General features: G+C 40.4%; 2 protein-coding genes across 5 annotated transcripts in view; both read right to left on the bottom strand.

The window, feature by feature from the left end:
• Positions 1–13,650, bottom strand: part of fez1 (fasciculation and elongation protein zeta 1 (zygin I)) — a 25,028-nt gene extending 11,378 nt beyond the window's left edge. Inside the window, exons 1-5 of one of the 2 annotated variants that reach the window (XM_020613451.1) lie at positions 13,420–13,650; positions 10,359–10,392; positions 6,437–6,792; positions 2,657–2,744; positions 1,081–1,167 (exon numbers count right to left, since the gene is read on the bottom strand). In XM_020613451.1, coding sequence (XP_020469107.1) covers positions 1,081–1,167; positions 2,657–2,744; positions 6,437–6,762 — 501 coding nt within the window. In that variant the 5' untranslated portion in view covers positions 6,763–6,792; positions 10,359–10,392; positions 13,420–13,650. The remainder of the gene's footprint in view (positions 1–1,080; positions 1,168–2,656; positions 2,745–6,436; positions 6,793–10,358; positions 10,393–13,419) is intronic. The other variant, XM_020613452.1, reaches the window with a different exon arrangement.
• A 602-nt stretch (positions 13,651–14,252) lies between these two features.
• cfap58 (cilia and flagella associated protein 58) lies at positions 14,253–25,757 on the bottom strand. Of its 3 annotated transcripts, none has more exons than XM_020613447.1 (19): positions 25,630–25,757; positions 24,968–25,237; positions 24,564–24,712; positions 24,315–24,465; positions 23,525–23,719; positions 22,845–22,982; positions 21,848–22,007; positions 20,427–20,509; positions 20,043–20,234; positions 19,743–19,904; positions 19,080–19,226; positions 18,621–18,761; positions 18,297–18,520; positions 17,578–17,686; positions 17,315–17,419; positions 16,138–16,257; positions 15,855–15,979; positions 14,633–14,732; positions 14,253–14,526 (listed from the first exon to the last, which is right to left on the bottom strand). In XM_020613447.1, exons 1-19 carry the CDS (start codon positions 25,633–25,635, stop codon positions 14,473–14,475), a joined length of 2,631 nt encoding a protein of 876 aa, XP_020469103.1. In that variant the 5' UTR covers positions 25,636–25,757; the 3' UTR covers positions 14,253–14,472. The 3 variants fall into 3 exon arrangements, with proteins under 3 accessions (XP_020469103.1, XP_020469104.1, XP_020469106.1); XM_020613448.1 differs by having other exon boundaries at positions 18,621–18,740; XM_020613450.1 differs by lacking the exon at positions 24,968–25,237 and having other exon boundaries at positions 14,254–14,526.
• Positions 25,758–26,348: the final 591 nt, after the last annotated feature.

The raw sequence follows: 26,348 nt of genomic DNA, 5'->3' as shown, positions 1-26,348 counted from the left end.
TAATTCCCTAAAAAGCCTCCAGTTAATCCAAAATGTTGCAGCCAGAGTACTGACAGGAACTAGCAAGAGAGATCATATCTCTCCCATATTAGCTTCTCTCCACTGGCTCCCTGTAAAATCCAGAATAGAATTTAAAATCTTTCTCCTAACATACAAAGCCCTTAATGACAAGGCTCCATCGTATCTTAAAGACCTCATAGAGCCTTATCATCCTAACAGAGCACTTTGCTCTCAGAGTGCAGGTTTACTTGTGGTTCTTAGAGTCCACAGAAGCAGAATGGGAGGCAGAGTCTTTAGCTATCAAGCTCCTCTCCTATGGAACCAACTCCCAGTCTCAGTTTGGGAGGCGGACACCCTCTCTACCTTTAAGATTAGACTTAAGACGTTTCTTTTTGATAAAGCTTATAGTTAGGGCTGGATCAGGTGACCCTGAGCCTTCCCTTAGTTATGCTGCTATAGGCCTAGGCTGCTGGGGGGCCCCATGATGCTCTGAGTTTCTCTGTCCTCTCCTCCCCTCCCCTCCCCTCTCCTTCCTCTCTCCCTATGCTTCTATATGCCACCATTACACATCACTAACTTTGTGTCTCCTCTCTCCCGTAGTGTGTCCTCTCTCTCTCCCTGTACCTTTCTGCAGGTTGCCCTGGCCCTGGAGCTCTACGTCTCTGACGAGCAGTCACCAGCCACATTGACCTGATCAGTGTTTGATTATTGTGTCTTGTTGCTTTTCTTCTTCTCTCCCTCCTCTATCCACTCACCCCAACCGGTCGAGGCAGAAGGCCGCCCACCAAGAGCCGGGGTCTGTCGGAGGTTTCTTCCGTCAAAGGGAGTTTTTCCTCCCCACTGTCGCCAAGTGCTTGCTCAAGGGGGATTTGTTGGGTTTTCCCTATGTAATATTATTGATAACAGTAAGGTCTAGACCTTACTTTGTAAAGTGTCCTGAGATGACTTTTGTTGTGATTTGGCGCTATACAAATAAAATTTGATTGAATTTGATTGATTGATGTTATCGCTTTCCTTTTGTCATTATCAAAAACAGGACTCAGAAAAAATGCTATGCTGATCCTAAACTCACACACACACCTGATCAGCTGTGATGAGAGGCTCTTCATTCAGGCAGTTAGCATTGTCATTCTTCTCGTTCATCTCTTCCTCTTCTTTTTCATGGATCTGCAGAATGTGAGACAAAATGTGAGAATCAAGCAATAAACAAATGGTAGTATGTCTTACTAAGAGAATTAGGCTGATAAGAGTCTGCCTGACTGCAATGGAATAATATACTAAATCCTCCTGTCTGAAAGTCTGTGCAGAGCAGCTGGATCCCATCTTGACACAGATCACTGGAGTTGTGTGAAGTCCCCTCCTACTTCAAATGCTCCACCATCATTCTGGTTCCCAAGAAACCTTTAATCAGTGGACAGAATAACTACAGACCTGTTACCTTGACATCTGTGGTCATAAAGTCCTTTGAAAGACTGATGTTGTCCCACCTAAAGGATATCACAGGCCCACAGCTGGACCCCCTGCAGTTTGCCTACCGGGCAAACAGGTCAGTGGATGATACAGTCAACACAGTACAGCATTACATCCTGCAACATCTCAACTTCCCTGGACTCCCTTTTCCTTTTTGTGTTCTTCAGCACCATCATCCCAGACATCCTCCGCTCTAAAGTGGCATTGCAATACCATAATGTCAACATTTATGGTTATGTGTGAAATGTCTCAACGGCCGCTGGTCACCATTGGTCATGGTCATGAAATTTCCTATAGACACTTCCTATATACACATTTTGATTCTCTGACGATGAACATTGATAATTTTTCATCTGGCACCACCATCAGGCTAAAATTTGAGTTTATCCAGCACTTTTAAATAAATACATGCAAAATTAATAATATTCACTTCAGTCTCAGCTATAGTGTGCTTAGTTCTCAGTAGCGCAGTACAACAGCCAATTAACAGAGGAGAGGAAGAGGGTGACCTCTTCAAAGTTGGGTGAGTCAAGGTTGGTCAAGCATGTCTTCTGTCAGCAAGAGTCTCAGAAATAATAAACCTGCTGGCTATTTAGTTTGGCAACACAAGATGAAAAATGATAGAATAAGATAATACTGTCATTCACCAACCTCTAATACCATAAGAACACAATCTTATTTTGCCTTTTAAACTAGTGGAACAAATATTAGTGAACATTTATTCAATCATTTGTAGCAAGCAGTATAACAGATAAATACTAAAGGTCCCTCCCTAACTACATAGAAGAGGGAAAATATGAAAGAAGTGACTGTGAAGACAATTTTCTGGGGTTTTCTGGGTCAGACTGGCTGTAGCTTTAATGAACCCAAGCATTACAGTAGGGCTCAGAATCAGCTGTTCCTTTATTGTTAATACTTTAAGGCACACTTTCCAACTAAATAATACCACATTGTACAGAATGATGTCAACACTTTAACATTTCAACATTCAACTTGCACCAAATACAAGATGGTTGGAAAAAGGTTTTTAAAACCTTATGCTATGTTTAAGATCCATATAACTAAAGGTTATAAAATATCAATTATAGTCACCTTTCCACAATAAAAAAGAAAGTTTACTTGCTGTTATTTTACAGCAGTCTAGTAGTACATTTCCCAGATCTAGAAAGATGTCGACGTCATGTACCTCCTGGTCAGAAAGATTGCCGTTGAGTCCCTCTGCGTCGGAACCCTCCCAAGTGCAGATGTAGTTGTCAGTTAAAGCATCCCACACACTGTGAAATAACACACAGACACACACACATAAGCAAGGTAATTTCAGGTAGGCCTACCTCAAACAAATACCAAAAAGAAGCATTAAAACATTTTTTGCCTCAGCTGTCTACTATTTCAAGCTGATGTATCCACACATGATGTACTTAGACACCTAGCAGCATTAGACTAGAGACTGCTGTGGTTTCTCACTGGCTAACAGTGGTCGTATGTTACCAATGTCTACCCAGCCCTGCCTTGAGCAGCCAGCAACTCATTCAATATCTCAATGTGACAAATCAGTGATGGTAGTCAATGTGCAGAGATACAACAGAAAAAAGCACTGCTTACTACTCAGTCAAAGGTATCCTTAGCAGAGATTTAGATAAAGCTTCTCACATCATTGTGACAGCGGTCTGCAACCCGGAGCTCTCGTCTGTCTGATGAGGGAATGACATAAAACTGGGAGAGAGGTCTCCTTTGTCTCAGAGCCTGTGTGTTTTTTCTGCTTCAGAGGTCAGCTCAGGCCTGCTGCCCTGCTACCAGTGGCACTGCCCATGCCCGATCACACAGTGGGCACCATTCAGCTCACAGCTTATCTCATCAGCCTGGCCTGTGTGCCATAGATGCAAAGCCCACCACATAAACAGGGTCAAAGTTGTAGTACCACACAATTAATTTTGTGCTGTATGTCTCCCTACAAGCCAACTTGATTAGATGTCTGTGTTCTGTAAACAGACTTTGGCTGACCACCATTTAATCAGAAGACATTAAAAAATCAGAAACGTTGGAAGATAGTTCCAGGATTACTGAGAGGTGCACACACTATTCTAAATCATTTCAATGTTACTTCCCTGTAGAGCAGTTTGAACTGAATTAGTTTGAGCCTAGCCAAGCGGTCTGACACATATCTCCCAGTGTTTCCATGTCTTCCCAGTATTCCCAGTGTCTTCATGCTAACCTAAGCTAACCTGCAGCTGGCTTTATACAGTATGTAGCTTCATATATGACAGTCAGTCAGTCAGTCATTTTAGCTGAAATAAAACTAACCAAAATACCATGGTACCACCCACCACAGCAAAACAATAGCACATGGTGCCTGTGTATCAGGGCCACAGTTTGGTTATCAGGCTGTCAGGAACTGGAACTCCATGTTACAAAGCTGTCCTGCTGTATCTGTTGGCCCACGGCCACTGAGAAGATATGATTCCATTTAATATTCTAGTTCTCCATCAGCTTGTTGGACTCACTGGCATCTGTGCTTCTAATTAGGCTGCTGCAGGAATTAGGCCAAAATGTGCACCAGACTCTCAACCACACAGCAGATTTAGTGTATTGAGAGGATTCTGTGGGTCTGTGAGTCTTTCCTGTTTTAAATGAGTCACTCCATCTTCCACTGGAAAAAAGATATTTCTCCTATATGCACGGTGGAGTGACAAACATCAGCACTGTCTTAGTTTCTATTAATAACTGTGTGTATTCTGTGTCTGAATGGTGCTGAGATGGAAAACTATTTAGTGAATGAGACTTACTTCACATGAAATCACAGCATGGATGAAACTGTTATTAAAACAGGAGGAGTAACAACATAATGTTAACAGGAAAAAGACTCCACAGGAGGTGGAACAGTTGATGTGTGTGACTAGATCATATCTGTACCAGATGCCACAACAAGTCAGTGTAAGGCCTTAGGTTTAGGTCTTGGTGAGTAGTGTAGCAGCTTGCTGTCAGACTCCAACCACTCACAGTCCTGTATCTTCTCAGTATCCAGTTAAAGCATTAATACTGACTCATTTTTACTGGCAATTTGATATTGTTTGAAAAAACATGATTTCCTTCCAAAAATTGTCCTCCTACATTGATAACCAGGCTATTTTTAGCCCAAGACATATCTGCACAGTGTGAGGACACCTGTGTTTCCACCTCAGAGCCTGCTAGCAAAAGAAGAACGAGCCGGCAGTCAGCTGATGGAGAGGCAGGGACAGAGACAGACCAACAGAGCCAAAGCCAGTTGAGGTATATAGCACTACACACTGAATAATTCAGCATGCTACCTGACTGTTTGGAAGGGTGGGGCCATGCTGCTAATCAACTGATTTGTTTGGCTGTTGTGACCTGTGTGTGACCTGTGTGTGGCTGTATGAGTGCGTCATGTGTTTCGGGCTGGGCTACTTCTGTGTGAGTATAAATCATGAATGGCAATGATGGCAGCACCATGATGAGGAATAGGTTCTACTTCATGTGTGCCCAGAGTCTGGCTGTGGTATCACACTGTGTTACTATGTTTGTGTTTCCTTTGATAATAGGATGCATAATCTGGAGTTATAAGTCACCTGAAAACTGAAGAATATAAATAAACTATTAAATAATTTCATATACAGTACTTCTTAAAAATACATTTTGTGCATTAACAATGTTGTGACATGCAAAATTGTTCAGAATGTCAAGTTATTATTTTGTTATAACTTTGCAGCACATTTCAAAATATGTTTCTTTCCATGTGTTTTCGGTTATTCCTTTTTTATTTCCTTTTTTATTTCTTTTTCCTCTTTTTTCACTTCACCATTATTTTCTATTTTACACACCCGCTTTCCTTTTCCTTTTATTAATCATGGCCTGAAGGCCATAGAAAAGAATGAATGTCCACACAGCTCATTTTAATTCAACTGTCACAAAGACCTGTCCCATCCTAGTTTATCGTTGACATTCTCGCCTGTCTCCTGCCACTCTCCATCTGCCCACCAGATGTCCCCCCACTGTAGGTTGCTTTCCTCCTTTCCCCGCACCCAGCTGCTCCCCTCTCGATTTCTAATCTTTTGGCTTTCCCCACCTGGCTACTATACACATCTGTTTAGTACTTTCCTGATTTGCTCACCTAAACACTTTTTCCTCAGTGAGTTCCCAGCTTGTCAAGTCTTTCCCAGTGATGCTTTGCTTAGAATTATGGTTGCTTATGTACAGTATGTTCCCATATGCTCCTGAGGGGCTGGGGCCATACAGCTCCAAAGCTAGCTTATATCCTATGCTAAATGTAAAGTTGATATTTACAGTAAAAGTATTTCACATCAGTGATACTGTAGACACAGCTGGCCCAGCCAAACGTAAGGACTATCTGTACATGTGCAGAAAACCGAACACACATTGTTTTTAATAGATATATGATGCCATTTTCATCTTCAGTTTGCTCCTCGTCTGCTGTGTAATTCTCTTTGTCTTGTGCCTGTTAATATGTCTAGCCCTAAAAATAAATTAATGTAAAAGCTGCAAATCCCCAAAATACTGATGCAAATACTTTTCTAATGCTTTTTAAAGTGCTGTAAGTACAGATGCAACATTGAGTAGCAGTTTTTTAACTTGTATATATGTGTGTGTATATTGTTGTCTTCTGTTTTTTTTTTTGTTTGTTTGTTTTTTACTTGTCCTGGTTTTACTCTGTTTTTATATTGTTGTGCACACTGGGGTTGTTGGACTGGAGTCAAATTCCTTATATTTTTGACAATACCTGGCAATAAAGTTTATGCTTATGCTATAAGTACTAGTTTATGATAATTCAGCCTTTTAGAGGACTATCACATCTGTTACATCCTCAGCTGTGCACATTGCAGGCTTGAAAACACACAATAACTGATGACCACTGTTAAGACTTGAACTCCCCAGAAAACTGGATCTCATATGAACAGTTTTGTGTTAAATAGTATTAACAATGCTGACTCACTCTTCGTCCTGCAGGTGCTCCTCATCCTCCTGGTTGTGTGATTGGTTGCGTATGGGTGCCAGGCCCTCCGTCTTGGTGTTGTAATTGTGGAAACAGACATTGAGCTTCTCATCAAACTCATTGACCAGGTCCTCCATCGACTTAAAGCTCATCATCTCAGAGAAGTTCTCCAGCTCAGAGAAGTCCTCACGGGTGATGGAGGCCAATGGGACGGTAGAAGTGGTGGAGTAAGATGAATGACTCAGTGCTGGATAGTCCAGCTCGTCCATCTGACAGGGCCGGAGATCTTCAAATTCCTCATCCAAACACACAAGAGGGGCTTCCATGGTGTCCCCTGTCAGGCTAATGTCTGAGCCCTGCACAAAACAGAGTGAGTGTGATAGTGTTCACTGCATCAACTTAGCTAAATCACCACTTATAAAACCTGTGGTTTAAGTTTCATCAGCCTTCCTTTAATTAGGCAGGGTCACTGCTGTAGCAGTGGATCACTCAAGGCACAACAGTCTCTCAAGATTATTTGTCCCCATCTGCTAGAATCCCATTAGGGTTTATCTGGCATCCCCTTAATCATGTCTGCCTCACCTCAGCTAGAATGGCACCATGACGTCTAGACAAAAAGGAGATGGAGGTAGATGTGCCAGAAGGGGACCCGGTCCCAAAGGGAACCCAACCAGTTGGCTTTACTGGTAAACCACAGTTAATTAAGTACTTCTGCTGGGATTTAACTGCTATGGTTTGCAAAATTCAGACACACAAAATTATAGGAAGATTTCTCAGACTGCATCATGTGTTACAGTATGGCTATCTTAAGCTCTCCTCTATGGTTTTGGTGCTAACTATCTGGGTGTAAAAGTGATTTAAATTGAATTTGTTAAATGGTGTCATTAATCTCCAGATAATTACAGTGCAGCTCTGGGAACATTTTCTTCTGATTTAGTGAGACATCTTCTAGTCTCAATGCAAACATGTAGATTGGTTTAGCATGAAACTAAGTCTAAGGATACGCTTTACAGTGCGGTGACACTGTCGACACGACCTTCAGGGTTCTGAGACAGACTTCAGAAAGTAACTTCATTCTGAAAGGTGAGAAATTTTGTATTAAATAAATCACCTTACAAAGAGACAGGGAATAAAATTCAAATTCTATTTTTAGTCTTTAATTTTATTGTGTCCCTTGTGTATTAAATGCGTCAGCTTGGCGCACCACTGAGGAGAGTGCAGCCAGACCTTGTGCTTATAAGATGCAGATACTCGTATGTTCAAATCATTAAGAATAAATATGATATCAGTTTATTCTCAGAAAACATCCAACCAAGACATTATTCTGAGCTCCCTCTTTTCAGTAATTGCAGTTTATTAACTGGTGGAAACTGCTCTCATTCTTTCTTTAACTTTTCTTTACTTGGTTCTTCTTTCGTTCCCTTGTAACAGTGAAGGGCTTCTCTGTGAACATATGATGTTCTATGGCCGGTTGAACACAAAATATTTACCCAATCTCATAAATGCACCACTAAAAATAAATGATTTGAACACTTTGTTGAAGTGCATTGTTTGGAATGAGGTTATACTTTCTTCCTTTTAACACTTATATTAACTGGAGCAGAGTTAGTTTCTTCCAGAAACACTATAAATATAATCAGAGAGCACATTCTTTTCTGATTTTATCCTAAAGGCTCTCAGTGTGTATGTACATATCCCCATGGAAACAAGGAATTTGTTTCCGGTTCTGTACTGGAAACAAATTCCTTGTGTGTAACATACTTGGCCAATAAAGGTGATTATCCTTATCCTTATTATGCAAGGGGCAAGTAAACAGTAACATAAGGCTGTGTAATATAACAAAAATAATAAGCAATGACCAGTGCAAACAATGCAAAATAAGCAGTATAAACAGGCAGTAAACAATGCAGACAGACAAAGGAATGCTCATTGTGAAATGAGATAAATAGGAATAAAAATGTTTAAAAACTAGAGACCTGGAGTTAGGCTCCAGTGGTTCTACTTGGACGTGTTATTAGGAATGTCAAAAGGTCTGTGTGTTTTGGAACGTGGTATATATAATATTACTGGTAGCAGCAGGGTATTCTGTGTTTCCCAGTTATCCTGTTCCTAAACTATGATTCAGTTCCTGCTTGTTGTTTTTGCTAAAAGAACCCTCCACGTCCATAGTAGGACATTATTAATTCAGAGCAAAGGACAGCCAGAAACATGAGGGTTCTTCTCAGTAATTTGGGGAAAGGGTTTTGCTTAGTTCTTTCTCCTAAAATCCATCAAATTAACAATAGAGTTCACAGCAATGGAATATAGTAGGAGAAGCAACTCACGTAACTGTAAAACATAATGCTCACATTCATTTGGATAAAATAATCTACTTGAAACATTTCTGGCCATCAGATATCAAAACATCAAATGTAATTCCATAAAACATCCAAAATCAAAGGGTGTAGTCCTGCAGTAACAAGCATCCTTCAAGCTGTAGTCAGACTTTCTAAGGAGAAGTTGTGCCCCAGTCAGGCTGACTGACGCAGTGTAATTACAGTAGTGAGGACTAAATTTCATTCTGTGTGCTCTGCTGGACCGTGGCCTGGCTTAAGTGGGTGGGTACAGAGGAGTCCATCTGAAAATAAGCCTGTGCAGGCCTCTTCCTTCTTATCACACCACTCAGTAAACTGCAGCTCCAGCTGGATATTGGTTTTCACAGTCTCCTCTTCTCTTTTATATCACTGGTGTATTTTTTTTGTGTGTGTTTTTATTAACTACAATCATTACAGGCTTAGCAGTCACTGTATTTCTAATTTTTCTACAATCTACAGCTGAGAAAACATGGAAATGAATTATCCTTGCCAGTGACTGACAACTTGTGTCTGTCAGTTGATCCAGTTAAGGTCATTTGGTTTACTCAAATAAGGAATGTGAACATGAACATGGGTGGCTGTCTCTAACCTTGCCACAGGGATTACTTGCAGATGCACTGCTGCTTTAAAATTTAGCAGGGTGAGAAGACAAATTCAATTTTCCTCTAGCACCTTGCAGTTATGCTGTAGCCTGCTTACTGTGCTGCTAGTCAGTTTAGCAAAGTGACTGTGGGAAATGCTGGAAGATTCTGTTTTAGCAAACACACTGAGAAATAACTCCACATTAAAGCCGACAGTAGTGTGAATGTGTGTGAAAGTGTTTGAAATGTGCATGAACATTGAATATTAGCATTGTTTGTGGTCTCAGGTGCGTGTTCATGTTCCACATGGATGAGATTATAAAAATGAAACATTCATTTATTGTCTTACAGCCAAATCTGCCACCCAGTTTCACTGAGGGGAGAGATGATCACAGCCAGCACAGCAAACAACAAATTAAACTGCACATTTTTAAGCCACACTTTTTTTTTCTACTCTGACACAGCCATGCTTGTCACACATGCAAATGTTTTGCACAGTGGTTTATTTAATATTTTGAATAAGAACAATGCCAGCACATTTCAAATGCTATTCATATCACTAAGTGTGAGGCTGCTGCATATTTGGAAAATGAAATGACATCATTTCTCATGTTTATAATGGTCCCAGTGTAACATAGCAGATATTTAATCATATTTATACTGAAGGTACTCATTAGATCACACAGACTGAGTCCCACATCAACATCAGTGAAAAGGATTCCATTCAAATAATCATTGAGGCAGCCATGGCAAGAATGGAAATCAAGCTAGTCCATGTCATCAGCTCATCAGAGGAAGAAAAAAAGGGGAGAGTGGGGGAGGAGATGAGCAGCATGGAGAGGGGTAGGAGAGATGAAGGAAACCATGGTTACAAGGCAAGGATGGAGGGAAGATGATGCACAGCAAGGACGTCAGAAAGGTTTGCACTGAGCACCAGAATGGAAGAATGAACAGCAGGAGGATTTGTAGAGTAAGAAGACAGGTTACCTGTGGTAGAAGTGTTGTTTGTGCCTAAGCCTTCCTTTGTAACAAAACCCAGTGATGAGCAGCAGCAGTTACGTTCATTCCAGGGTGAAAGAGAGAAAAGATCAGGAATATAAAGATGGCAACGTGATCTGAACTTTGGTCTGAATCCCTTCCCTCACCCATAAGCCCACAGTCACCCTTATCTGTCCTCCCACAGCCCGTTGTTTTCCAATCAATAGGCAGCCAGCCCAGCTCACACAGAGCCTGCGCACTGCCGGGCCTCTGACGATATCAGCTCAACCCTCCCTCTCGCCTTCCTTTCTTCCCTCACGTTCTCCCTTTGTCCCTGCCTCCTCCCTCCCTCCCTCCCTCTCTACATACATTAATACCCCAGTATTCATGAGAAGAGAAGTAGAAGGAGGAGCTGGAGGTTTGAAGGAAGGAGACAGTGTAGCAAGACAGTACACGGTACATTAAACCAGTTTACTATATCAACAACATTTCCCCCATTGTCTGCTTATTCATTCTAACATAGACCTGATTGGAATAAGCATTGATTGTTATGGACTTGTATATCTGCACAGAACCAGCATGGCTAGTATGAAAACAACAATACCAACAATGAATAGAAATTAAGTGACTTCAAACTGAAACATTTAAATGTGAAATCTAAAAACTAATCCAGGCAGACAATGTGCAGGACTGAAAGGCATACAGCAGTCAAAGCCTTATGATACTAAGCAGGTTTGCACCATAACTGCATAGTTTGGGATAGCAGTTTCCATGCAGGTTTGTCTGGACCTTTCTATGTAGTGAAGACTTTAAAGAAAGAATTTAATAAAAGGTATTAAGTGTCATTTTTTGGCAAAATGGACATTGTCACTGTACTGACATACTGTAAATATGTCTAGTGAATAATTTCCATCGAGAACATGCTGCCTTCACTTAGAGACTATTTTTATAGAGGACTATTGAGGACTGATAGAGCCCAAGTAGACGTCTGTGCCAAATTTGAACAAATACCTTCAAGACATTCCTGTGATATTGTGTTCACAAGAATGGGACAGACAAACTAAAAAACATAAAAATGACTGAGTTATGAGGACCAGGATGTTGTGAGGATACATTAGATGACCTTATATAGTTTTTCAAGTGCTTTTGGCACTATACAACAATTTGATCATCTAGGTGAAAACCAAAATCCTGACCCAGCCATGTTTAATGTTTATTGCAGTCTTATCATTTATAAGCTATAGATCGTATTTCATCACTTTCTCACTAAGGGTTGATGTATTCATAAGAAGATTCAACTCTCTGCCACTCTTACATTAAAAGAGTTAAGCACAAACAACTCTAGTGATAACATTTTTTCAAGGTATATGAGACTTCTCCTGTGAGTGTTGAAAAGATATAAATGTATGACCTACTGTACACAAAGTCTGTGCAAAGTCAGGATTATTGGCGTTAGGTGCTAAGAATCAGTGTCTGGAAATGAAATATAAAGAAAATATCAATTACAATCAATAGAATTTACATATCACAGCAAAACCAGGAACCTTTTATGATCTTTAAAAAGGTTTTGAAATGAACTCTGATGTCACCATGAGCCAATATATATGAAGACAGATGCCAATAAAAACAGCCTGTGCTTTCAAATCTGGATAATCCCTTGTTTTAGTCTGTGGTTGGGGTTTAGCCTTCCTGTAAAAAAGCCTCAGCTGGAGGAAAGTGAACACGTGCACTCATATAACAGTTCACATGTTATTATCAAACCCAGAGTGCACTCAGGCTGGGAGGTATTATAATATGACTATATTTGAGGACAGGAATGTCCAGCTCTGAGACATGAGCAGATTTGACAAATGAAACTCTTGGCCTGATGTTTGGCTTGAGAGAAAATAAGCAGTTAGTGTGTGTTTCAGTAAGGACTGTACAGTTATTTAAACAGATTTTATATTTAGTCTATTCTTAAAGCTAATGATTAGCACATTAATGAAGTGTTTTTGTCATCCTAAAATAGACATCATGACTTCAGAAATTGGCAAGCAGATACAAGCAGGTAAAGACAAAGAGAAAAGCTGCAGACTGATTCACTGATGACATGACATCAGTGCGCAGAAGGAGCTGCACCTACTGTACCTGCTCACTTGTACACTATAAAAAATAAAATCAGAAACCACACACATACTGTACTCGCTGTACATATGCAAAAACGAGTACCAGCATACACTGCATGTTTGAGCAAACAATCTGCAATAAGTGCCATGTGTGTAGACAGATTTCATCATCAGTGTAAAACACTGTGGAAACATCGTGGCCGACCAGCCAACAAACACCAGCTTCATTAGTCTGTAGAAGCAGCTGCTGCTTCCCCACACTGCAAGACAAAGAGAAGGGGAGAAAAGGAAGAAAGGAGCTCTAGCCTGTCCGAGGCCTCCCATTACTACAGCAACATAGCTCACAAAGCCAGCACTGCATGGATGTTGGTTGCTATGGTTATGCTGTAATGTCACTGGTACAGTAAAGGAATTACCCCAGAAGCAGCAGAGGGAATAAGAAGAAGAGAAGAACCCCTGCATTGTAGCCCAGCCACTGTAAACACTACACGAGTTGGCTGTTAATGGTTTAGGTGTGATATACAGTGCTTATGGCCTTGTTTTGGTGGTTTGATCTTAATAAGAGCAAATTATGCTGAATCAAAATTATTCTAAATATGTAAATTATTAGTTGTTTGTACACAGATGGTTGATATGAAAATATGCATACAACACACTGACACAAAGGAAGTAGCTGCAGCATATCGCTTAAAGTGGTTGTTATGAATATAACACCACACTACCTCAGCAGTATGCAGATCAAGTAATAGAACAACTTATGTGAACATTTGTAGTCATTCAAGAATGACAGGTATTAGGTTATGATTTAAATGCAAGCAGATTGTGTGCATATTCAGGGGTCTTTCCAAACAAACACTGCATTAGCTGATTGCACTGATTAGCACACTTCCAACCAGCAAACACGCTTCAATGAGCTACTGCTGTGCTGGCCGAAACAATGGATCAGCAGTTAGCATCCTGCTTACCTCAAATGAAGCCTTCAAGAAAGATTTTCCCTGTATAGTAGTCCCACAACTTGTTTAACACCAGCTATGATTCCTGCGCACCCCAGTTGAAGAGGCCACAGTGTTAAAGGAGTGCCAGTGGCCTGTTGTAGGTTTATGTGTGTTTTAAGATATGATGTAAACCTACAAAACAAAAAAATCCAGATATTTTAGAAGCACAGATGGATCTTGGTTAGTCTGTCTGCATTTTGCTGACATCTAGTGGTGACTACAGGAGCATCATGTCAATAACCATTAATGGCGGTGCAACAGTAGTGGCCAGTGCAATGTGACATGCACTGGGAAAAAAAAACAGAAGGTGCTTCCGGTGTGTCCTTAGCTTCCGCTTTACACAGTAGCATCATCAACATCCTCCAAGGGGAACCATCTTTGCACATGGGCTTCTTGCTGCCAACACTTTACCAGTTGCAGGAGAAGCTGAAGAGACTTAAGTCATCTTGCAAAATGTGTAGACCTCTTGTTGATGCCCTGCAGGAAGGGATCCAGAAACATTTTGGAGACATCATGAAAGAGCCTGAGCTGATTGCAGTAGCACTACTCCTGCTAAGACTCAGAACATTGTGGACCACAGAGGAGAGCATCTTAAAAGCTGGTAAATATGATTGATTATGTTTAGAAATTGTGAGCTATTGGACACTGACATACATGAATCTTTATAATGTTACTGTCATTTAGGAGTACAGTGTGTCAGTGACAAACCCACAGGGTGGCAAGAGTTTGAAGCCCAGGGAACTTTTCATGTCAAATATCAGCAGCTTGGCAGCCTATACAGTAGAAGAGTAAGAATAATGCACAGACCTAAATTGTTTTGAAAACCATTTATCTTTCCACAGGCCTTGAATTCATCAGACATCACCTAGAAACAGAGTTGGATGATGTCAGCACAAACAGCAGCCTCTCTGATGAAGATGACTTCTTTGGATCCATGGGGTCAGGAAAACCAGAAGCAGGAGAGCTGGAAAGGTACCTTTCATGTCCATCCACCAGAGATATTGATCTTTTGCATAACTCTCCTCACATCAAGAAGTTGCGACTCAAAGTCAACACAGGTATTCCTGCATCTGCAGCCTGCGAAAGACGTAGAAAAATCAACTGGACTAGGTTTTTAGGTCGAAGACGTTTCACCTCTCATCCAAGAGGCTTCATCAGTTCTGATACACTGCTATGTTCTCACAGGGTTGTCGATCCTGAAGCCTCCACCAATGAAGTGAGGTTTGCTGCTCAGCTGGGGAAGGGGTTCCAGCTGCTTCACTTTGGTCTTGGTCCTCTGCTCACTGAGGAGACACACAAAGCTCCAAGTTATCAGAGAGAACAGACCTATCATATGGACAACACAGACAGTATTGTGCATTTCTTACTTATCATTTGCTTATTGTTATTTACATTTTTTCCATCTGTGAAATAGGTAGGAACAATGTTTTCAAGTTGAAAAATGTTTTGTAACGATAACTTTTCTAAGCTACACGTTTTTTTCCCCCATGTGTGAAACAGAAAAGAAAAGTTTTTGCCAGGATCATTTTACTAAGTCATTTTTATTCATTTGTAAAACAAGTGAAAGGATTTTTTTTTAAACTTGACATTTTTCTGGGTCTAGCTGCCGACTGCCTTCTAAACAGGACTAAATGCCTTCATGTTTTCTTCAGGGTGAGGTTTAATTTCTCCATACCGTGTAAACACATGGTATATTGTGGATTAGTAGTTATGTAGCATTACTGCCATGTTTTTGACTAGAAATGTATTTCAATCTTTATTAATCTGCCAGAAACATTAGCCATACTGATGTTTGGTAACCAGATTACGGCTACTGTATAACTAATGTTAGTTTACTGTGATGTTATAACATGATAACAGGAGCACTTCACCCCTTATGACTTGGTTGTTTTACCGGTACAGTGGGAAATATGAGTGGGGTATTTGGACTGTTTCAAAGGGAATAGGATTCATTTGTACATTTAATGACACAACAGAATAAGCACTTTAGAAACATATTGCTATTATAGTGCTATTATAGTGTGATGCTTGCTTGTGTGCTTTTACACCTACCCTGTTTAGGTCAGTTAAAATGAACACTGGAGCATTCTGCCCAGTTAATGCAGTTTGTTTGGGCTGGTATGAAAGTTATCAATCGAATATACTGTATATACCATGTGTTTACAGTGCATGGAGAAATTAAAATTCACATGGAAGAAAAAATGAAGGCATTTACTCCTATTTAAATGACAGTCTGCAGCCAGGCCTTCCAAGGTGTAGTGGTGCAAACAGCTATTACCAAAACAAACACTTTATACCAGCCTTGGAAAATGGACCACCATAATTGTTTTTTCCACTTGCCTTTCAGGGCTTCTGTATTTCACTGCTACTCAGTGTTACTCCTGAGACAAAATGCAAAACCTCACCTGTGGAGCCTTTTCTGACTAAGGTACTTCTTCTTGATGTTTGCTAGCTCATTGGCCAGTCTTTGATTCTCACTTTTATACTCATTCATCTTTGAATCGAGCATTCTCAGCTCTGCTGTCAACACCTGTGAAATAAAAAACTGTCAACACACACGTCATTAAATAGTGTATAGTTGTATTTGTGGAGGTTGTTATTTGACTTTGAAAAACAAGACCTCTATACTGTATTACATTCATGTACAGTATTTAGAGAACTTGTTCTGCACGACAAAAATCATTTCACCTTGAGTTTTTTGGTTTTCTCTCTGATGGTCCACTGGCATTGCTGGAGCTGCTCAGCTGCCTCTGGACCAGGCTGTCGGGACATAATGTGCTTCAGCTCCACATACAACTTCTCCTTTTCCTTGGTGGGGAAATACGTAAAAAAGATTTTTTTACAGATGAAAAAGATAGTTGTATGTAAAAAGAGAAACATCATCTGTGTCCTGGGGTCAGATCCATGCTACAGTTTAATCAAGCAACCGATCCAAGTAGCACAGGGTAACATTTTTTATTTATTAATTACACTGTGTAAGGATAATTCTGCTTTTAGTTTATATTTTTCTTATTATCAATACATTTCATGAAAACGTGTATCTTGTGTACACCTGAAGTCTAATATACCTTGTTCCTTTGTGCCATAGACCTCCACTGCATTTCATGAGAATGTGTATCTTGTGTACACCTGAAGTCTAATACACCTTGTTCCTTTGTGCCATAGACCTCCACTGTTGTGCAGAAGCTACTTTACACACCAGCAAGCCACAAGTTACACTGGTGACATGTTCCTTTATTACATGATCACACAGCATGTTTGTGTTTTGACATAAACCGTCCTGCTGCCCTAAATACTCTGCTCCAATGAAAATAGTCTCCAGCAAATGCATTAGTTCCTTCTGTCTGAGTAGGTTTTGCTAGAAACGGTGTGCCCGGTGGTTTTTGGAAATGACTGTGCCTTCTGTTTAAAAAAATGAAAGTGCTTATTCATGACCCAATGATATAGTTTCATGGACTAATGCATTGTTAGGTTTGGTCTTTTCACAGCATTTGCTGACAATAATAAAAATTAATATCATGTGCTTTATCCTTCAAAGCCTAATGAAAAGGGATCAAACATCATGATCATAATCTTTTTTTTATTGTTCTACAAGATGTTGGAGCGTCTGCCTACTAACTTGGCTGTCACTGTCTCTCAGTGTTAGTAGCTAAGCAGTTGATGCTGCATTGTAAAAGCAGCACCAATAATTACTTTGCCACTTTACTGCAGTGACATACAGTAGACAGTGGTTTACAAACCGGCTCAATTTTGGAGAAGTCAAACACTCCATCGTGAGGATAAGACCAACTATTCCAAAGAGGAGTGAACAGTTAAGTGCCTGTGCCTGTGTGTACACACTGAGGAGAGAGTGCCAAGTGTTTACCTGTAACAGGAGTTCATGCTCCGCCAGCTCTTGGGTCTTGGCAATCAGTCGTTTCTGTAAGGACTGAATCTTCTGGATGAGTTCATATTTGCCAGGGTCACTGCCCTGCAGGAGCCAGTCATTTACAAAATGTTAATGGCCTGACCTTTTCCTCTTGGGTTAATGATAAAGGTCTTTCATGCAAACTAAATATAACTGTACTGTAACCAGCTAGGGCTGTGACAGCTTCAAGCTAACCCACAAAGACTTAATTAGTCCTTCACCTCCAGTCGTCTCCATCGGTGAATATTTATAGGCTTCAGCTGTTCCTCAAGGATGCTGATCCTCGCCCTTTCTCTGAGCAGCTCCTTCTGCAGGTGGAACAGCTCTCGCCTGCAACACAACAATTCAGTAGTATCTCACGCAGCACTGTCATTTCAGAAAAAGGTAAAGGCTATACCATCTCCAAGGAGCCTGATTTTCATGTGACTACAGTTGCTGATATTAACCCCAGAATAAACAGTGAGTTCAACTGGTGAGAAAAAACAAGGATAACTTTGACTTCTGGGTATAACTTTGTCCAGATGCACCATACTGCATGTCACTTTCTGAATGAAAATATGCTCAATGGAGCGAAACTCAAGTAGAGCCCACTTAGAGAAACTCACTGGGGAAGGGATGAGAGAAAACACTGCAGTGTTCTGAAGTAGCGTGCTGTCCTGATCTTAATCCAACTGAACAGCTAGAGAAAGAGCTACAGCAAAAGGCTTTAATCACCTCAAAATTGTGTTCTTCAAAATAGTACGTGAAGAGTCCCAAAGTGTTTGTCCATGGCATTTTCATTTGTTATTTACAATAATGTTACATCAAAAATCAAAAGCAAGGTGTCTGTTGTATTAAATATGGAACAGAGTACAGTGGATGCTAATTACTACTTACTTCAGAGAAAATGTTTGTAGTTCAAATTTAAGGTAATGAATAATCAAACTGGATACTTTTTTACCTCAGGTCCTCTGTGTTGGATACAGTCTTGTCGAGGATGTTCTTCTTGCGCCGCAGCCTCTTAATCTCCAGTTTGAGAAGGCGGATGTCTTCCATCCGCTGGCTGTAGTGGAAGTCACCCTTGCTCAGAATTGCCTGTTGGATCCTAATCTTCTCATACAGCAGTGCACGCTCGTCGTTGCGGCGTAGGAGCTGTTTTCCCAGGTTGTCCCTCTCTCTGATTACCTGGAGAAAAATTTACCAACAAATATTTGTGCGGAACACTAGTTTCTGCTGTCGTCTTTTCGCACTACAACTTTATGTCTATATCCTTCTCCTTCTTTACCTGTTCCAGTTGTTTCTTCTGTTGGGTTTGCTCAGCATCAGTGTCAGCTATAATCTTCTGCAGTTTTTGCTGCTCTGCTTTTTGACTGTCAACACGCTGCTTTGTTTCTTCCAGCTGAAGCTTAACCAGCTGCAGTTCCCCCTGTAGCAGCACACACAGATGGGCACACAGATGCCTACTAACAGACCCAACAGGTACTGGAAATGGACAGGGAAGGTAGGCATAAAGCAGTAGAAACAACACTCTGAATAGCCAGTGCTGGTTTAGAAGTGGGTCAGTGGTTCCCAGTGGTACCTTCCATGGCTTTCAATAAAAGAAAGGAATGTACTGTTTATACAGAGGGGAAAATTTACATGAATTTAAAATAACCTTTTCCTAAAGAGTAAAGTTACTAAAAGGGCTAAATATTAATAATCTAAATGATGTGGTGCTTGGAACCCCTGAGCCTGACTGCAGTACCTTTAGGGCCTCATTATCCTTCTCTAATCGCTTGTGCTCCTGCTGAGCCTTGGCAAGGGCCAGCTCCTTCCCAGTGATTTCATCTCTCAGCCGGGTGACCTGGTTGTTCATGGCCTTCATCTTCCTCTTCATCTCAGCTATATCTTCCTGATTCAGAGGGAGACGTTGCAATAAGCAAAAACAAAAAAAGAAAAAGTTCTGTCAGCCAAGGAAAACACTGAGAACATGAGCATAGTTAGATAGTTAGCCTCGGCCATCGTTTCAAACTAGAAAACTCAGAATGTAAAGAAACTACTATACAGCAATGAATGGAAAAACGCAAAAACAAACTTAGAACCTCACTGTCATAACTTCCATGTCTCACTATCTAGTCATGTAGTAGTGGCAGTGTGCAGCTGGCTCTCTGGCTGACTGACTCCTTAACTGCATGACTAACTAACAAAGTGAAGGTCAGCGTGGACTCATTTATTCATTCAACCTCTATTTATACAGTATCCGATCAAAGCGGTTTTACTCCTTTTTACATGGACCCTCTATATACACAGGACTAAAGTTCACAAAGCAAAAACATACACTGAAACAATCCATCTACCTGTCTTCTTTTATCTGTGACTATCCACTGTATCAAGACTTCACTCATACTGTACGTGGCATCACTCCTACCTGAGCCTCAATAAGGTTTTTGCTGTAGAGGTTCCTTTCAGACACAAGAGACTCCAACAGGTTCTCTTGCTGTTTGAGCTTCCACTCTGCCTCAGTGACCTTCTTCCTCCAATCAAATATCTCCGTCTCTCGTACTTCAACATCATTCACTTTTTGTTGCACCTGTGAAAGGGAGTAAAGTTCCAATTGATGCCATGTTGCCCATCCTCGTGTTTACAGTAATATTACATCTTGGAATATCAAAATTAATTCAACTAAAAGTAATAAACTCTGTTGAGCCATCTCTTCTGCATAACCTGCCTTCTGCATGAGGCTGCTGGTTTCATTGATGTAGCGGTCACGTTCTTTTTCCAGCTGCTGGATGATCTTGCGCTGCTTCTGGGCCTCCTGGCGGTATCCACTTATCTCATGTTCCAAGGTCTTCTTGTCCTGCTCGAGGAGCTTCACAATGTTCTGCTGTTTCTCACTAGACTGCGCAGCTTTGATAATGTTCTATTGATGGGGGAACGAGCACAAGCACCAAATAAAGAAACACTATTAATTAAGTGAATTCTAGTTGGTTGAGAAACGGGAACTGTAGTTTACAATATATTCCTTTTGTACTACTCTACAGTAAAACAGCCAAGAGAGAACTGTGGGCTGCAAAGCAAAAAATTACCCAGTGGGTCAATGTGCAGCGCACACCTTATTCAAGATGTCTCGTTCTCGGATTAGCTCATCGATGGCTTTCTTGTCAGCTTCGACTTGCTTCTGGCAAGATTCAAGCTCTGCAGAGAGATAACGATTCGAGCAGTTGGTACAATTGTTGGATTAAAGTCTCTAGTGTTCTAGAGATGAAGGAAAAAGACAATATGAACAACACATCACTGTGTCAGTGTATAAAGTGTGTCTGTGATTAGAAATGTCTTTTCTAGTCTTGGTTTTCACATAAAGTTGCTGCTGATAGCTCCAGATGAATAGAGCATCTGGTCTGTGGCCTCTGTTTATGCAATAGTGCACTTTTAGCTCTTCCATCCCAATGTCCACTGTTAGATTTTCAGCAGCTGTTTGGGGTCTGTTACTGTATTTCCACTTTCTCCACACTGATTCTCTGAATGTTTATTGCAGACTAAATGCTTACTCTTTGGCTTCTATGTTCTCAAGTATGGTAGTGATAATATGAAACTCATCACATTTTCTCCTTCTCTCAAAGCATCAAGATGTGCACACATGCACATGTATGCACACATGCACACATGTATATATTTGAGTATGTGTTGGAAATAACATAACAATAACATATAATAATAATATTTAAATATATGTTTTGTACAGTATGTTTATACAAGAGCTTTCTGTTGTGTGTGGGTACATCATGTACTGTGCACATTAGGCTTACTTTTGTTTTTGAGTTGTGTTACCATATATTGAAGCATGTTTGCTAAGGTTTGATAAAACTGGCTATGAAGAGCTAATTACAGTGTACAGTAAGTAATGGGGGGGGCAAAACAGTCATTGTTCTCTTTGAAAATGAATTCTTAATATGAGACTTCAGTTGCCACAGTCAGCTCTTTCTCACTGTGCTGGAGACACATTGGTGAGTGGGAGCATCTCTTCACAAGACATTGCATGAAAAAACAGATAAACACACACATAAAGTCCCACTTTTCATGCAGTGAGAGAATAGGAATGATTACAGGAACATACACTGTAACTCTTTCAGTGTACATGTGATATGTTTTAAGATAGTCTTGAAAAAATGTGAACTTGTGCATTTACTGTATTTATGAACATGGCATAAAAAATCATAACAAAGTCAGGTTTCAACGATGAATCCATACATTTTCATTTGGTATGAAAGGTTCTTGCTTTTCTTGACAAACATGCAGTTACAATGGAATGTTATTTATTAGTGGCTAATTGTGTGTTTGATCATCAGCTCTGATCTTGGACTCTTATTAATTAGCATGAAATGTAAAGGTTTAGGAGTCATGATCTTATGCAATTCATTTTTTCAGACTGATGAGCTCACATGGACCAAGCCTGGGCAGAAGTACAGGGAAGACAGATTGGGAACCCAAAAATCTGTCATGTCTGTCTATGATACACAAGGAAAGTTCCTTTACCCTTCTCCAAACCAGCAATCTGAGCTTTCAGTGTCTCCCTCTGCACGTCCACATCAGCTTTCTGATCCTCCATCTGGTGGAACTTCTTCTGAATGGCTTCTCTCATCTTTGTTTGGTTGGCAATCTCCTGACGCATCTGACTCACCTCCTCTTCTCTCATCTGACAGGTGAGATTGTATGAAGTGTTACACAGAAGAAGAAGAAGTAGTGGATAACATTCACTTCTGTGGAGTAAGGGAAAGAACCTAAATATGGTCTCTCTGTCTGACCACAGCCCTCAAATAACTGATTCAATGTATTTAGGACAATAGGATACGGCTCAGAACACAGTATTACCGAAACAGCTTTACCTCTACTCTGATTCTGTCACTGCATGCCGCATATTAAATAATAAGTATCAGGTCTGGCCAACTTTAGCTATCTACACTATGTAGCCTATAAAAGATCTATCTGCCACGAAGCATGAATCGCACTATAATATCAATAAATATGGATTCACTAAAACCTCAGAGTGCCAAACCAGAAGCTTTTTTCTCACTACACTGTGCATAATGTTGATGCAGGACTCATAGTATTTTTGAAGTGAGTTAAGGAGGTTTTCCAAAAGAAGAGTATCATTAAGAAAATGTCAAATCATGTACCTTCTTGCCTCAAAAAATAAGGAATATTACTATGACATTTTGCCCAAATTGGTCACTCCCCAGAGCAGCTCCCTGCCTAATAATGAGTGGAAAAGCAGCTTATGTCTCTATGTTGTGTCTTAGCTATTAGGGTTTTGGGTGAATATGTCATCAAGGGTGTGAACTCAACACCAGTTTTTACTACTATACCACTCTCTCTCACATTCACATTTACATTCAAAATCTGCACGCACAGGCACACACAAACCTTGCTATATACACAGCCAGTCAGGTATACAATATGCGCTAACTGGAGAGGTAGAGGTGTGTCTCTGTCGCTCAGGTGTGAATGTGAGTATCAGTGGAACACCACATACCTTGAGCTCATTTGCATTCTGCTGATTTTCCAAGGACAGATGTTCTTTGACTGATGAGAGCTGCTCACACTCCTGCTGCAGCTTGGCATTCTTCACCTGCATCTGCTCCAGCTCCTTGGTGGACCGCTCACTCAAGATCTGTCACATTCAGGAGAGGGATTAAGGTGTGGGAAGACATGATGTTTATTGTGTACTGCAGTGCAGTAACGGTACACACACACACAATAATATACTGATTTGATAAAAACCCAGAATAAAAAGAGGCACTGACATGATTGATGCCAAGTAATACTGACACTGTTATGGAGGCTAAGATCAATTTAAATAGGTTTTATGTTTATTGTGTCACTCATCTGTGTATTGGTCCATTTGAATATACCATAACTTATACAAGGCGGTGGCACAGTGGTTAGTAGTGCTACTTCACAGCAAGAAGGTCCTGTGCTCCAGTTGTGACCGGGGCCCTTCTGCGTACAGCTTGCATGTTCTCCTTGTGCCCGTGTGGGTTTTTTTGGCGATCTAGTTTCCTCCCACACTCCAAAGACATGCAGGTTAGGACGTCTGGTGACTTTAAACTGCCTGTACTGTAGGAGTGAATGGTTGTCTGTCTCTATGTGTCAGTCCCATGATACACTGGTGACCTGTAAAGTGGTGTACCACACACACACTCCACTGTTTACCTTTAGCTCTTTCAACTGCTGCTCCAGTCTCTGCTGTTCCTCTTTGGCCCTTTGGCCCTGCCGATTCAGAGCTTTGATTTCCCCCATTTTGGCCTCCATGTCAATGTGCAGCTGCTTCACCTCCTTGTCCAGCTTTTCTTTCAGCCTCTGCTCCCGGGAAATTTCATTCTGTTGCACCTGGAGCTCCTGCTGGAGCTAAGATTAGACACCCAGATAAACAGCAAGTTGGCCTCAGAGCTACTGTGGATTTCATTTCATTTTAGTTATGAGGATCACCACTGGCTTCAGCAAAGCAGTATTTCACCTAGGGTCTGCTGTTGGAGCGCCACCTCTGGAGCTACATAAGCTAAACTAAAGGTGCCTAAAAGAACTACGCTGGAAGCATTTCATTGCACTGAAATTAAAATAATATTTCAATAATATACATTCAAGTTTCCAAGTTCAGCAAGAAGGCCAGTAGCTCCCTTTGTACTACTATAGATGGTACCAGCTGTAGACTCATAGATGTGGTTCAAGTATTGTAAAAAAAAAAAAAATACAATCAGATTTAACTCTAGTTTTCTTTTTCATACGCACTCTGCTTTTGAAAATCTGGTACAGTCAGCACAGCTAATCTTTTAATTAATTAAAACCTCATTAGACAATTTGTATAGAGCCCCAGGGGCAGAGCTTTGAAGAACAGATTCTGCTTGTGGTTCTACCAATTATTTAAATACGTCACATACTGTAATTAGAATTACTTTAGAATGTCGGTCAGTTTTCTGTCAGCGAGAATCTGCTCCATATTTACCTGAGAAACAGTCTCTAAAGCACTCTCTCTTTGGGCCTCTATCTCTTGATGAGTTGCAGTGGCCTTGTTTAGTTTTTCTCTCAGACCCTCCACAGTTGCAAGCAGTTGATCCCTCTCCTTTGTCAACTCCTTATTCATTTTTAGTAGATAACTGAAAAGAAATGACAGTTGACTCCATTCACTTTACCTACAATATTAATATAATAAATCATTATGGGCATATTGCAGAAAGGAGTGCACATGGCTCACCTCTGCTCTTGGTCCACAGACAACCCACTTTGCTGTTCAGCCACTTTTATTAGGTTGGCAACTTCCTCTTTTAAGGTCCTTATGCTCTCTTTGTCCCTCTTCTCTTTATCATGAGCAGCATCAACCATTTTCCAAGCTTTATCCAACTCCTGCAGTGTAGGCAAAGGAATTTTTAGCAAAGGTTTGCCTTAATCTGAAGATTCCAGAGGGAAAAAACATCACTTGCATGACTTAATACAACTTTCTAAACACTACCTATTCCATTAACTGTTATTTCTGGACCTTCATTTTACACAGTCCACATTTAACATAGCCTCAATACCGTATGTGAAATGATGCTAAATCAGAGCCATCAATAAACAAGAGCAGCTATAATGTAGCATCTTGTGTTCTGGCAGTGTTACCCTTTTTAGTGAAGCTATTGTTGTCTCATCTTCTTGGGACAGTTTCAGGGCAGCTGTGACTTTAGTTGAGGTGGACACAATCTCTGCATTCAGCTCCCTGCATTTGGACATTAGCCTCTTCTCATTCTCTCTGGACTTCTTCAGAGAATGGATAAGCCTTTCATACTCAAGCCGGATCTTGTCCATGCTCTCATCCCCAACCAGCTCATTGAGGACCATCTGGAACTCCTCCAAAGACTGAAAAGAGTCATCTCCTGCTGGTCCCATGTCCTGGAAACACAGCAGGGCCAAGACTAAGTGAAAATGAGTATGGGAGTGATGAACTAGCTGAACAGGACCTGTGCAATAGGGCACCCATTTCAAAGATAAATAACGTTAGCGTTGAAACCTCACACCTGAAATGACGTAACTTGTGTAACGTTTAATCTCATGTTGATTTTACACAAAGTTAGTAAAGTTAGTACACATAGCAAAGTAGTGAAATTAATTATAGCGAACATGCTAACACACCAGATTTGCCGTATTTCAGCAATTTTAAACATATTTTGCTAACAATAACGTGTTACATTTTGACCGGGGTTAAATGTATAATGCTCAATTAATATCAGCGTTAAGCTGCCATGTAAAACATTTGGGACCAAACTCCTTGGAAGATTACTTACCTCCATTATGTCGATTAGGGTTAGGGTTAAACGACTAACGCTACTTCGGTAATCGTCAGGTTACAGTTAGCGCAGCACTTCTGTTATGTCTCTCCATAGGGCTGTTGACATCGGTTGCTAAGCAATCCCCTGATCTCGCGAGAGAAGAAGCTGCTGGTCCACAGACTTGGAGAACAGGCTCATTCACATCGAGATGACCTTCATCCCACTGCGGTACGTACTGTATGAGACCTGTTCATGGTTCAGCCTATAGTGCACAGGAAAATGTAGGTGGCCTAGAATTCTCATATCACGTTTGCTACCATGTAACTTAGCTGACCAAACTTGGTTTTATATACATAAAAGTACATAAATTAAAAACATTAATTAGTTTATAATTAATGTGGTTGATTAAATAATAAAACTGCTATTTAATCTGTAGCCAAAAAATATATGGGGAAAGGAAAGTTAAAGGAAAGCAAAATATCATGTAAAAATGGAGGAAATAATAAAACATCAGAATTTCATGAATTTTGCCCCACTAGGATTTCTTTTATTTTAGCAATATAACAATATAAATTCCCTTCAGTTAAACTATCAATGGAAAAATACATGTAATAAAATATGAAAAAGCTGTCAAACAGATAAAAAATAAACACTGCTCATAAACATTGAACATTACCATTATAATTGTTCCTTGCTTTCTCGAGAAATGAACATGAATTCAGAAATATTTACAA

The sequence above is a fragment of the Monopterus albus genome, unplaced genomic scaffold (genome assembly GCF_001952655.1).
Source record: "Monopterus albus unplaced genomic scaffold, M_albus_1.0 scaffold134.1, whole genome shotgun sequence".
In the NCBI taxonomy this organism is placed as follows: Eukaryota; Metazoa; Chordata; class Actinopteri; order Synbranchiformes; family Synbranchidae; genus Monopterus; species Monopterus albus.
Note: the sequence above shows the minus strand (reverse complement) of the source record. Positions and strands in the feature narration are given on the sequence as shown.